Genomic DNA, 13,934 nt, shown 5'->3' on the forward strand with positions numbered 1-13,934 from the left:
TTAATGTGCTAATATTTGTAACCGAAACAAGAAAGCAAAATGAGCATTTCAATCTGACAAACTTTTTGTAGTTATCAAACCTTTTAAAAGTATATTATTGCTTTGGACTGTTTAATTTTTCAAACCTTTTTATTTTATATTTTTACAATCCTGTAGTCAAATATGTTACAGAAACAGCCAAACAAGTAAAACAAAAGGAAGGATAGTATTAGTCTCACCGACAATAGTAATGAGTCATAAACAAGTAAATGAAGAAACTGCTGGAAACAAACAAAAACGAGTCTAAAAGACTACAAAACTGGGGAGCCTTGCAAAGGTTGACAAGAGAAGATTATCTTCAAAAATTATTATGGTGGAACCATGGAGTTGGATGAATTAATTTTCCTTTTTTTCTTCTTGGGTAAATGGAGTTAATTTCCTTCCATGCTTTTCTTACAAGCATATAGCATAGTAATGCTTTCTTCCTTGCTTCTGACTCAACTCCTGAGTTTAAGGTCTTAGGTTTGATTTCCCCCTCTCACAATATCTGAGTTCAAGGTCTTAGGTTTGATTCCCCCCTCTCAAAATATCTTATTCCCCCCTCCCACAATATCCCTGGTATAAAAAGATGCTTTCTTCTTGGGATTGTACCTTTGAAAGAAATTGCCTCTGCATAAAAAATTTCTCTTTTTTCTGTTCGATTTCTCTCAAGAAATTGTGCACCAGATGGTTGGAAAGATAGGAATTAAAAGAAAATAAATCACTTAAAAACTAGAGCACCTAAATTGTGTAATGAAAATAAAATAAAATAAAGCATAGACCAAAGATATAGTTCTAAGTTGTATAGAGATATTATTAACACATTGGACCATACACTCTTCAAGAGGTGGGAAAGGAAAATCCAGCCTTGGTATATAAACTACAAAAATTTATAGAAAATGATGATATTTATGGCTCTGTGCTCTCCAGTCTGCTAGAGAAGAAGAAAATTGTGATTTGATGATGGCATGTGCGACGAAGTATTATCACCAAAAAAAATAGAAGAGTCATTCATTCCATTACTATTGGGCCTATACATGATTGGAATATGTTGCTTAAAACAAGTTGAACTTCACCTGATGTGTGCTCACTCCCCACAAGATCTACCAACAAAGGAAATAACCGGCATGCGTGCCTTCTAAATGAAACCCTTTCCAAACCAGACAATACCTGCAACGCCGACACAGCTAAGTAGGTTCGGGTAGCCAATTCTTCCTTTTTTGCGGTACCCAAAGGAAGAAACCAGTGCAGAATCGGCTGATCAGTTGGCTTGTGCTCGAAAGATCGAGGCTCCGTACACTTTAGGTATATCTGCAATATTTTTTCACACACTTCCACAAGTTGAACTTCTATGTTCATCTCCTCGGACATAGACGGATTATCCATGAGCGCGTTTTGGAGGAAGCTCAAATAATTCTTATAAGAGTCATTCTCGAAATGAACCAAAGGTGGGGCAGTGAGTTCCAGGACAGAACACACTTTTTGCAGCTTCTTCTGCAGAATTGTCTCCGAGTTCAGTTGGTGTGCATGGGATGCAATAAGGGAAAATATTTCAAGGAGGATTCCAATGTTGGCGGCGGACAAGGATTCGTGGTTTATTTTGTATAAATCAGTAGCAACCTGGAAAGAGAAAAAAGAAAGTGAAGAAAATGAAAATGCCGCATTTCACAAAATCAAGACACGCAAGAAATTAAGCAAACACAAGAACATCTATGTATGGGGTAAGGGGAGTAAGAACTGCATACATTACATACGCATGCATGCATGCAAAGAATGAAAGGGGAGGAAGAAAACCTGTATGATGAGTAGCTGCATAGCAATATGACTCTTCATTCTGGAAACCAAATATGCTGCTGTTTGCAGGTTATCATCCTCAATATCATCATTTGTAAACCCCTCATCAGATGCCAAATCTATATCACTATAAGATCGAGAAAGACCGGGAACATTGATGTCATCCATGGTTCTCAACACCTTCATAAATCCAGGCACTGCAGATGTGGCAGCTTCTTTCAGAGCCAGAAAAATCTGTCTCCATTCGTCTTCCGAAAGTTTGTTTCCCACTTCACCAGCCAAACGCACTAATGAAGCAACCCCCGTGCTAGCAGGACCCTGAACAGGACTTTTGATGAGCCCTGTCAGAATGGACACCACACCTGGTAGTTGAGCCCTCACTATGTCAAAAAAGCTGACAAATAGATCTATGAGACAGTCTGCTGCAACTGCAGAAGTTTCAGAATCCCATGTACTTCCCTCAGGACGTGGAGATACTGAAACTGGCGAAGACAATTCATTTTTCATATTTGTATCTCTAAATATGGGGTAAACAACGGAATTGAAGATCGCAGTCCAAAACGAGTGTGAGAAAAGATGACCATGATCCTTTAAAATGTTAAAAAGAACTTCCAAAGAACCCTTCCGGATAGCTGATCTAGGATCTGACGTCAGCTTTGACAAACCTGTGACGACAACATAATATTTATGTTATGAAAGAAAAGGCTGAAGAGCAACATGAGTCTTTCTCCAAAGATATAAAAAGTCAAGTATACTGGAAAATATTCAATATCAAGGGTCTGAGCAGTGGTGCAGTATATTTTTGGGTTAATATCTTTTAAAGTGATAGATGAGGGGAAAATAAACTCTTGCATTTTCTGCTCGGGGTATAGGTGAAGATTAAGTGGCAAAGCAGGTTGCCTGTAGTTGTGCCATCCACAATGCACAATGCTAAGAAGTTGTAACACTTACTCGGAAGCTAGCTTTAAAATCATGTTACCTGTTAACAATGGAACCCAAAAGGATGCATGCTCATCTTTCTCGTTGAAAGTCACTACATCTGAACCATCCTCATTTACATTTGGAATGGACGACACATTGACCTCACTCCTCTTATTGTAAACAAGGCCTCCTTCTGCAAGTTTGACAGCACAGAACCGGAGAAATGCAATGGCATTGAGGCTAACATCACTATTGAATCTGCTATTGGTGAAGGTTAAGAGGCATTTTACACAATCAGTAAAAGTCAATGTCTCTGTCTCCGTTATATAAGGGAAATATTCTCTGACGATTTTTTCCATGGTCTCAAAGGCCAACAAGACAATATTTTTCCGCTCATCAGCTGCAGCAGCCGTGAAGACCTGATGAAAGAACAGCATGACGTGAGAGACAAAGCATCTACACAAACCAAGCCTTAGTACACCATGGTAAATGCATGAAGATCATTTTCAAATCGCAAGATAAAATTTATAATCTGTGGAAAACACATGCCCAAGCCTACTTTGAGATGATACAAATGATAACACACAAAATATTTTTACGTGTCACTGCCTGAATTTATCCTTGAAAACTTCCATAGCGTCTATAGTTCAATTTGGATCACAAATCTTCAAAAATTCAATTAATCTCACACTAGCGGCTATGTTTTCCCTAAATAGCCTAATTTAAAGAAACACTCTATTTCCACCTCATTCCCACTACCAAAAATGTAACATTAAAGCAATCAATTTGTAACACAAGAAACCAAATTATGAAACTTTAACATACCAGAAAAACACTTTTCCACCCCGATTTCACATGATTGACACGGCTGAGGACCATTTGTGAAATGCACCTAACTATTAATTCCTTAATTTCTGTAGAACCACTTTTTTGCATAACAATCACAAATGGTCTCAAAAATTCGTTCTGGAAGTTGTAATTTGCCAGTTCTTCACGCTCTAAGAATTTCATAGCAAGCTGACGCAATGAATCCATCACAAATATTGCAACTGAGAGATTCTCGGACAAGCCAACTGATACAAAGAAATCTGAGAGAACATTCCATATGCGAGACCACACTAATCTGATGCGGTTCATATTGTAATGCCTGCAAAAAGAAAATGTATTCTTTAATCATAAAATCCATCCCACCTCTCATTTCTGTTCAGATGAAGTTGCATGGTTCATTATCACAACAAATTAATCATGAATCCAGAGAGGAAGACAAAGATAAAAAGCAAAGAATGTTTCATATCTGCTAAAAAAATCACATGGAGAGGAAGTACCACATGGTTTAAATTCTGAAAAAAAATATCACACGGCTTTCTGCAAGTATGCCATTTGAGAGCTTGAACATTTTAATTTTTTATGCATAAGATCTCAAATAAAATATAAATTATGCTGTCATTGTGCTCATGCAACAGAATCCCATAAAGAAAGGAGAAAAGACGCTTACGCTATTTCAACTAATTTTGTGAGGCTGAATACACGAGGGTCCGTTTGAGATTGCAACTCTGACATGGAAACTTTGCATAAAGCCTTCACAAAAGCCACTATCGTTTCACTGTTCAATCTTTGACTATGAGCAAATACATGATTCAACTCAAAATTCCCAATCTGATCCAGCAAATTCAAGTTTGAAATAAAGTTATTTATCTGTTCTGGAGTTACCAGTCCAGAAGTATTGACTCCTACACTAGTACTGTCATATGAACCCCCACGAACAACAGCCATTACAGCTGGATTCTGGAGAGTTCCTTTTTTCTTCAGAGAAGAAAATCCAATAGGCTTTGATGTTTTCTCCTCAGTTTCAATATTTGATCCAGTCAAATAGGACGCATCAGTTGGGGCACCTTCTCCCAACAGTTGCAGATGCTCAATTCGGGAAAGGCAAGTTAGTATGTGTTCCCATGCTTCCTGAAGATGATTACCATCTTCAATGGCGATTGATATTATTGCCTGCAAACAGTAGATGTATGGGTAAAACTGATAAAAAAACATTGCACAGAACTTACTGAGAGCATGCACATGTAATATGCATAGAAAGTAATAAATAAAAGTTCAGTGCTATACTCTTCCCAGAGTAATCCTAAGCACTAATGATTTCTTCTATACTACTTATTATACGACAAGGGTCAGAAAAAAAAAAATTCTGAAATGCAAATTGATCCAACTTGCTCCATCATTACAGTACATAGATGCATACTTAAATGTTCTTTCCTGGCGAAAACAAGTTCCCTTTTGATTAAGATATACTGAACATGCACAAACCTTCACAGCATCGACATTTTTTTGCTTCATATCTGCAGCATTATGCAGATAAGTAAACTTTGCCACTGAAGTGACAAATGCATCTCTCTGGGTCTGCATTCCCATCAATGAAGTAACATGAATGGCATGCCGAAAACCTTGTAAGCATTGAGAAGTAGCAAGCCTGTCATCACTTTGGTCAAGAGTCACACTAAATGCTGCCAGCATAGGACCCCAGCAGACTTCCACCATAAACCTCAATATTGCCACATCTGTCACAGCATGATAGACAGACCTGCAGCACCAAGTAAACATGAATTCCCAAATGTTACCAGACTCTGAATAGGCCAACGACGAGCAACCAGATCCCACATTGATCAGATTAAATTATCTTAATTCCCAAATCAACTCATACCAACTAAAAAATGCCATAGCCCTAATTGGGGTTAAATACTTTAATTCTTCTGTCATAAACGAAAGATGTTGATAAGATGTAACTATGTTAATACTGGCTTTCAACCTACTACAACAGTCTTCCTCTGGTATGACTTAGAACTGGTTGTTTAAAAGTACGACACTAAGTATGATACAAGCAGAGTTCAGTTTTCAACCCGACATGCTCAATCATCCATCATTATTGTGTATTATCAAAACACAATCCCAGTAATCACAATATTTGGCAATAAAAGAAAGCTCAAAGGAAGGTATTTCTACACAGTCAAAACAAGTATCAAAAGATATTCAAGCGGAATATTATACGCCTTAAACCACTGCCAAGCTTCCCACTTTTTCATGCTCCATCAGTCTAGTCATAGGTAAAATAACTTACAAACAATTTTCAAATCCAAAAATAAACTTAGCTCTATCTTGTATCTAATTTTAGCTTACTCTGATTTTCCAGACTTTGCTTTAAATTGCTCCTGAATGTGCTTTATAAGAAGCCCATTTGCACCCAAAGCTTTTTCTTCAGTCTGCTTTCCAGTTACTAAATTCAGGATACCATCCAAGCCCAATAATTTGTTAAAGCTGTTTTCCTGCTTGCTCTGTGGTGCAGTAGTGTCAGCGCTCATCTTAATTTCATTTTTAACAATTTGATCATATAGGACACCAAGATACTCCTCAGGTAGATCCTTGCCATCATCTATTCCTCGGTTGTTCCGGATGAAGTCAGCCTTGGTCATCTAGATAAATAACCAATGCAGAATATATGTCAGTAGACAGAAAATATGCAACCTATAGCTTCTGAAAGGCGCTGAATTGCCAATTGATGTGTATAACAAATCAAATACGACAAGAAATTTTAATCAATTTTATTTACACAGTTTAAAATTTAAAAAAAATAAAATGAAATTAATGATGTTCCATTAAAGAACTGATTTGAGCCCTTGGAATTAAACCATCTTCTGTATGACATCAAAGGTCGCCATCCTGTATTTAGCCAAACCACATCTCGGGGAAAAAATAAATAAGACACCCAGGAGACAGTCAAAAACCCGAAAATATTTACTTCAAATATCAACAGCAAAAGCAAGGCTCAAAACTTATAACTATTTGACATAAAACAAAAGGGAAGTTATGCAAGCAAACCTTATCTTTCACCATGTTATTATGGGCGTCTGTATTGAGCATTATCACAGAGTATGCGAGGACATATGCAGTATCTGCACTAGTAAATGAATTTGGACTGCATTTACAATAGCGCTCAGCAAACTTCTCCATGATGCGGTCAATTTTCTGTGCCTCTCCAGGTAACCTGAAGCCCCGCAGGAAAAACCTTATTGCTTCGCCGAAATCCATCCCTTTGAAATTAAAGGAATCTACATAAGCATGCATAACTTTTAGAGGAAATTCCTCCCTTTCACCCAAATAGTCACCAATCATGGTTTCATTTAGGCCAGCAGTGTTGTTCCTCAGGAAAGACGCCACATCTTCTGGAGAACTACCAATCTTTTTGGTGCTTATAAGAAATTCAATGCCCTTGGAAGGCTTTCTATTAAACAGCGATATACCTTTCTGCATTCAAACAATAAAACTTTTACCACCCATGCTTATTCTTGGTAAGGTGAGAGTCCCGAAAAAAAATATACCCAAGAAATAGAAGGGGAAAAGGGAGGGGAAGTGATTTAACCAAAAAAACTCAAGCGATGGGACAAACTACCATGAAACTCATACTGCATTTCCAAATGAGTGGATACTTTTATGTTGCTATACAAAAAAGCAGAGCTCAACCTGAAGTTCAATTTTATAAGCTCGACGTTGCTCGAGAGTTGCAGCATCTGAAACTTCAGGATTTCCTTCTGGGTGTAATTCATTATCAAAAGCAGTTCCTTCTTCACCATTTGGGGTCAATTGATTCTCCATTTTCTCAGCTGAAGTGTCGCTCTCATTGGTCTTTGGTAGATAGGAGTCTCCCAGACTCAGCTGTTGGTCCATCCAAGCTCCCATTGAATTAATGATGCTAACCAAGCACTTTACTGATTCATGCCGGAAAGTGATATCCTGCACTGGAGACAGTGTTGTTGTTGAACCAGAGGGTGGTCCTAGAGCTGTTTTCAGAAGACCATTGACAATCCTGCAAATATCTGATGGAATTATAAGGGTTTTAATACATTTTACAAAAACACAACGCTTAAAAGGGAATGAAAATAAAAGGTTAAAATGCATGTGTGGCGTGTGTGTTACACAGAGAGAGAGAGAGAGAGAGAGAGAGAGAGAGAGGGAGGTTTAAGTACTAAGCTCTGCTATATGAAGTATAAATAGCCCCAAAGGCAGAAAAACTGGGTTTAAGCTAAGACCTTTGGCAAAACCAACCACTCAAATTGTCTTAATGCAAAAGAACGTAGTCATATTTTCCAAACGTCTACATGGGACAGAAGAATCTATCGTCCAATTTAAAATAAGAAAGGGATCCAGATGAGCTTTATACATGGTTGGCTACAATTGGTTCTAATATATTAAAACAGTTTCCCACCCCCCACCCCAAAAAAAAAAAAATTGTATCATGTGCAGGAAAAATAGATTAAAAGGAAAACAAATTATTGAAGTTCATAGACAATATTGCTAAATTCATCTTATGGTTTTAATCCTAATTTGGTTGAAAAAGAATATACAGTAATTGGGAAATTTCCAAGTTGTAGCTCTGAATCTTAGCTCAGAAAGAACCTAAAGAGATTTTTTTTTTAAAAAGTAAAGACTGATTGGAACACAATTTTCCTCTCCTTTAGCTACATACACTCAACCTTTTCCTACACTCTAATCTCTAATAAAGGTATTGAAGATATTTAATAGCTTCATATCGCAGAAGTGCTTGTTCAGCCAGTTTCATTAGTAACAAAAGCACCCCAATTATTCAACCTTAAAGTTCGAGATAAATGTTGTTATCTCCTAGGTAGAATTCAAGCTTAAGATTTTTTGTTCAGATATGGTTAAAACTATGTGAGCTTCAAACTTGAAAGAAAACTAAAACATGCTAGCTATCCCAAAACAGAAAAAAAAGAATTGCCCAGAGAAAATGCTGGTTCTGATGAAATCAGAGGCACAGAAAGCAACAATGTAACAGACAAGTGCAATACCTTTCAAAGATGTTCGGGGCATCCACATCACAGTCATAGTTGACAAAAATGTCAATGATAATCTGTGAATCCTGAGAGATCTTCTCCAATAAATTGAGGACTGTCATTTTTTGCAAGAAACTAGGCTGCAGAACATTCTCAAGCACGCGTAAGACGAGCATTGGAAAAAATATACCAATTTCTGCTTTCAACCCTGATCTGAATTTTGATAACAAGCTCGTGAAAATAGAACACTGAAGCTGGAAAATGGCCATGACTGACAACGCACTGTTTTTTAAGAGTGATAAGCAGAGGAACTGCTTGATAGCATTGAGAAACCTGTGCCACAAGAAAATGAAAAGTATCGGCATTCTCAGGAGTGATGCATCAACTTTGGTGCAAAAGAAAGCCTACTTTAATAACAACAATATATCACAAACAGTGTAACAAGAAAAAGACTGCGTCTCAGATTAAAAATCCTTAACAAGAAGAAAAAGACACTTAGTGCAGCATTCATGATTGCTTAAGCGCCTGCATTTAAACTGCCCTAGTATATAAAGTCATTAAACATCATTTGGTCACTAATTTAAACTACCCAGACAGTCGCCAGAAATATGCCAAAGAGCAAAATGACAGAAACAGAAACAACAAACATCTGCTCTACTAAGATTTCAAAGTAAAAGTAACACTAATCTTAAGCAAGTGGCTACGATTAGCATACAATCACTTGCCTCTCATTGTTGCGCCAAAATGGACCCCCATTGTCCAAGACCACCTTCAAAAGCTCCAATGACAATACTTTACCCCTCAAGAGAATCTGATCATCAGAGTGCTCCTGTGATGAGAATTTCATCGATAATTTGCACAAATTCTTAAACAAAAGATACCCATCATCCCTAATCTTACTACCGCCATCACCAGATTCAGCTCCATCAACATTCGAATCTCCGTCACCACCCGATTCACCGCGTCCACCGGCATTGCCATTTTGCAATTTCAGCTTCGGAGACGGCACCGTTTTGTTACCATCCGGACCAACATAGTTCGCGTCCATAACCTCATTGACGAAATTCTGGCAGAACAAAATGGAGCTCCCTTCGTTCAAATTCTTATCGGTGAATTCCAACAATTCATTAACCGAAACCCTAGAAATGCTAACATTCAAAGAATCCTCCTCCACTCTGGTGAAAACAATCACCATAATCTGAGCCAAAACCGACTTGGCACAGATCTGATTGGTCCCATTCAATCCCCCAAGGTACACATTGTAACAAGTCCTCACAATATTCACCAAACAATCGCCCCGGATCAAAACCCGTGGCGATCTCACAGCGGCAAGCAGAGTCCGGAGCACGCCCAGCTCGATCGACTCCTCACCGAGCCCAGCGCACTTACACAGCGACTCGACGAGCTTAAAGAGAACAAATTTCTGATCGGAAGCGTGGATCTCGCCGCGGAAGAGGCCGACGGAGAAGAGCTTGAAGGCGCAGTCGACAGCGGGCTCGACGACCTTGGGGTAGGCAGAGTCGAGGGCGAGGAGGATGGGGCCGAGGACGAATTCTGAGTCGGCGAGGGAGAGGCCGGAGATCGGCGATTTGGGGTCGACGATGGACGAGTCGGATACCGAGTCGAGCTTGTCTAGCGTGGACTTGCAGGCGGCGACCAAATGCGAGTGCTTGCGCCACGCAGCATTTTTTACGATCTTGTCGAGCGACGGGCCCAGGAGGCGGCCGGCGCGGGAAGGGCCCCCTAGGGTTTGGGAAGCGGACATTGATTTGGGATCTCGACGGTGATCGGCGAGTTACGCATTCGCGGTGACGATGGGATCTCTCATTTCGTTCCAGTGCGAGATTAGAGATGAGAGAGAGTGGTGAGATGAAACGAGAGTTTTTTTTTTAATTTTTAAATTTAATATTTATAGTTTTATATGTGACTTTGTCATCAGCTGTTGGTATGGTTTGGTTAGTTGTTGCCTGAGGACCTGTGTGCGCCGACAATTGCGTTCTTATCGGAAAATTCTTATGCCACTTACGTTGTTCTCTGTGTCTTTGTGTTTGTGTTTGTGAACATATTAAAAGTAAACCAATCCACTAATCCTTGATTACATCATTTGGATTATGGTTTCAATGTCTGAATTTTTTTCATTTGCGTTTTTCACCTTTTATTTAAAAAAAATTCTTCATTTTTTTTATGTGTTTATATATTTTTCAATATTGAGGGTTTCAAAATACCTTTTAAAAGGGTCACATATAAAATATGCACAATTTGTAGGACATAAAAATAGACTGAATTAAGCTACATGTGACACGTTACAACGAAATTTTAATTGAGGTGGAAAATTGATTCAATTTTTTTATGCATGTGACAAATTGCAACAATGCATTTCATATGTTATTAGTCTAAATTAGAAATCTTAAGTTGTTACACGTCTCGTTTTAAAGTTTGCAATTACCTTTACAACTTTTTAAAGAACCCTTCAACTATATTTTTAAATAAAAGAACATGATTTTGGCACTCAAAAAATTACTCTCCATACTTGTCCAGCTTTCTTCACACGAGAGGATTGCATAAGGTTGTTTATAGAGTTTTAAAGTCATCGCCCTTGGAAGAACCATCAACAAGCGGTCATTCTGTTTATATGGTCATTCATGATGTTGTGGACTCGCATCTCCTATTTAGCTTAATTAATGGTTGTAAAGAGCTTTTTGGTTGAAAATGATTATATCGCCTATCTCAAATTTGAATCTCCATGGCATCATAGTTGTGTGTGTGTGAAAATTTTCCCTCCCCTTAATTTAGACTATCACTTGTACTAAAACAAAAAAGTTCATATGTCAACGCAAAATGTTCTTTATTAGGTTTTTTTGGTTTTTGAGTCCATACACCTTGTAACAAGAAGAAGAAAAAAAAAAAAGGTGATTCTTCTCTTATTTTGGTTTTCCTCATGAGCTTCAATGTCTTTTAATAAGCCATGCATTGCACATTAATTTTTAATTAAATAAGGCATCAGTTACTATCAATCATAATTGACAAAACAGTTACCACCAAATACAATTATTTTATGAACTCAACCATCTTTTGTCACTAATTACACAATTTGAGTATATAAAAAATGGTGCAAAACAAAAAAACTGTGAAGTTTCGACAAAAGAAAAAAGAGCAATGTACTTGATGGAAGGCGATACCCAACAATTAGGAAGCTGATACTGATACATCACCAATCTCAAAATTAGCACATAAATTTATTTGATTGCAGATGTTAATACAAGTCTAGAATGATGGGAGTAAATAATTAAGCAGCTGGTGAAAAAGTGAAAACTGTAAACTGGATATATACAGTGGTAGCAGTAAAACAGTAAACCCAGCTTCTCTGATTTTAAGCCCTGAATTACTGGGCTTTACCCTGAAGTTGGATAAAAGTTGAGTTGCAGCTTTAACTCCACCAGCGACATGTCGTTCAAATTGTTGCCAAAAATGGACAGCCAAACTACTTCTCTCTGTACATCATCTTCTTCCCAGTACAGACTGGTTTGGCCAGCAAGAGAGCAACAGAAAATGAGACCCTCTTCCGCAACTCAAGCTCTCACTCTCTTCAGCTCTCTGCCCAAAACCTTAATCTTCAACGCAGAGCCTCAGCCCTCATCTCTGCAACTCTCGAGACCCAAAAGATGGAAACTGATAGTGACGATGAGAGACAGAAGCAATAACCCGAGACCATTGCAGAAAGGGAGACACCTCAGCATCGAAGCCATACAGACCGTACAGGCCTTGAAGAGAGCCAAGAAGAAACAGAGCTTTCTTGACCAAGCGTTCGATTCTAAGTTCAGGCGCTTGCTGAAGCTCGACATGATGGCTGTCCTTCGTGACCTCCTCCGCCAAAATGAGTGCTTCTTGGCCCTCAAGGTTTGGTCTTGCAGTCTTACTTTCATTCATTTTTGCTTTCAGTTTGCTTTTCCATGAATTTATCTTCAATATTCAATTGGGTTCTCTCCAATTTGATAAATTTGATGCAAAAAAGCTATCTTTTTGTTTCTGTTTTCAGTTTACACAGAATCCCAATAAATATTTGCTGCTAAATTACATGGATATCTCATTTTGATTGTTACCCTTTTCTTCTTTTGTTTTATTATGAAGATTGATTCAGTTTTCAATTTTTTGTTATTGTCATTGCTCGTTACAGGTCTTTGAAGATATTCGAAAAGAACACTGGTATAGGCCGCAGGTTTCACTTTATGCTGATATGATTAAAGTAATGGCTAGCAATGAATTGTTTGAACAAGTTGAACTTCTTTGCTTGTGCTTGAAAAAAGAAACAAATTTACACCCTGAACTTGAGGCTTTTAATGCTCTATTGACAACATTGATAAGCTTTAACATCCCTAAACTTGCAATGGAGTGCTATTACTTGATGAAAGAGGTGGGATGTGAACCAGATAGGTCATCCTTTAGAATACTCATTAATGGTCTAGAATCCATGGGAGAGACAGGTCTTTCAGGTATTTTGAGGCAGGATGCTCGAAAGTGTTATGGTGAATCTCTGGAGTTTCTAGAGGAGAATGAAGAAACGGCAGTCAAGTGAGCCATCGATGACTTGCCGGATTTAGATCATATGATATTGTCTGTAAGGAAGTATGTATGAAACTGATTTCTTTGTCATTTTGACAAAGCATCGTGGTTACTTTTCGGTAGAATAGAATGATACACCCTTAGACATAACCACTCTAAACTCTATTTTTCTTACATACCCATTTAACTCTCAAGTCTATTATCACTGAAAGCTGTGTTTGACTGCTCGGTTTTATGATCTGTATAATGGATTGTCCGGCATTATCATTTCTTATTGTGCACACGAGAAGTGGTGCGATTGGTTTAGTTGCTGATGTTTACATGTTAAAGCGAGTACTTCCTCAACTCGAGCAAGAAAACCTCTTTCAGTGTGTTGCATCACACTTGTTTGAATGCGTATGCCGGACAGTTAGCCAAATGGAAGAGAATTTGCTATGATAACAGCAGCAGAGTACAAGTGACCAAACAAACAAAATCAAAGGAAGCTGCACAACACCCAAACACAATCTGGAAATCCTTCAAGTGTATCGAAGACCGTGGCTGAGGTGGGCAGAAGTGCCAGATATCACAAACTTGTCTTACTAACTTCTCTAACAGAAAATGGGACTTTTGTAGGCTGATTACCAGTCTGTAAAGTGTTTGCATTATGTAACTGACTCTAGCTTCGCCATATAAGGATGTGTCACCAATGTAATTCAGTGTATAAACACAAACTTCAATGAAAAATACTTCTCTCTGAATGTTTTCTCTAAAGATTTTCTCAGCCTTTCTCATATTTTCTTTCATTTTACTGCT

General features: G+C 38.2%; 2 protein-coding genes across 3 annotated transcripts; one reads left to right on the forward strand and one right to left on the reverse strand.

Moving 5' to 3' along the window:
* Nucleotides 1–808: 808 nt before the first annotated feature.
* On the reverse strand, nucleotides 809–10,473 carry LOC103334718 (SEC7-like guanine nucleotide exchange family protein). 2 transcript variants are annotated; one of them, XM_089053875.1, is made up of 11 exons: nucleotides 9,305–10,473; nucleotides 8,595–8,912; nucleotides 7,252–7,594; nucleotides 6,610–7,035; nucleotides 5,911–6,203; nucleotides 5,044–5,317; nucleotides 4,229–4,731; nucleotides 3,559–3,880; nucleotides 2,792–3,152; nucleotides 1,813–2,477; nucleotides 809–1,638 (listed from the first exon to the last, which is right to left on the reverse strand). In XM_089053875.1, the coding sequence occupies exons 1-11, from the start codon at nucleotides 10,342–10,344 to the stop codon at nucleotides 1,030–1,032; spliced, it is 5,154 nt and encodes a 1,717-aa protein (XP_088910001.1). In that variant the 5' UTR covers nucleotides 10,345–10,473; the 3' UTR covers nucleotides 809–1,029. The 2 variants fall into 2 exon arrangements, with proteins under 2 accessions (XP_088910001.1, XP_088910002.1); XM_089053876.1 differs by having other exon boundaries at nucleotides 7,252–7,604; nucleotides 9,305–10,454.
* Nucleotides 10,474–12,027: 1,554 nt separating this feature from the next.
* Nucleotides 12,028–13,879, forward strand: LOC103334635 (pentatricopeptide repeat-containing protein At1g62350-like). Its single transcript, XM_008237608.2, has 2 exons — nucleotides 12,028–12,476; nucleotides 12,754–13,879. The coding sequence occupies exons 1-2, from the start codon at nucleotides 12,048–12,050 to the stop codon at nucleotides 13,150–13,152; spliced, it is 828 nt and encodes a 275-aa protein (XP_008235830.2). The 5' UTR covers nucleotides 12,028–12,047; the 3' UTR covers nucleotides 13,153–13,879.
* The last annotated feature ends 55 nt before the right edge of the window (nucleotides 13,880–13,934 follow it).

This window comes from Prunus mume, linkage group LG6, assembly GCF_029339155.1.
Source record: "Prunus mume cultivar Tortuosa linkage group LG6, ASM2933915v1, whole genome shotgun sequence".
Taxonomy (NCBI): Eukaryota; Viridiplantae; Streptophyta; class Magnoliopsida; order Rosales; family Rosaceae; genus Prunus; species Prunus mume.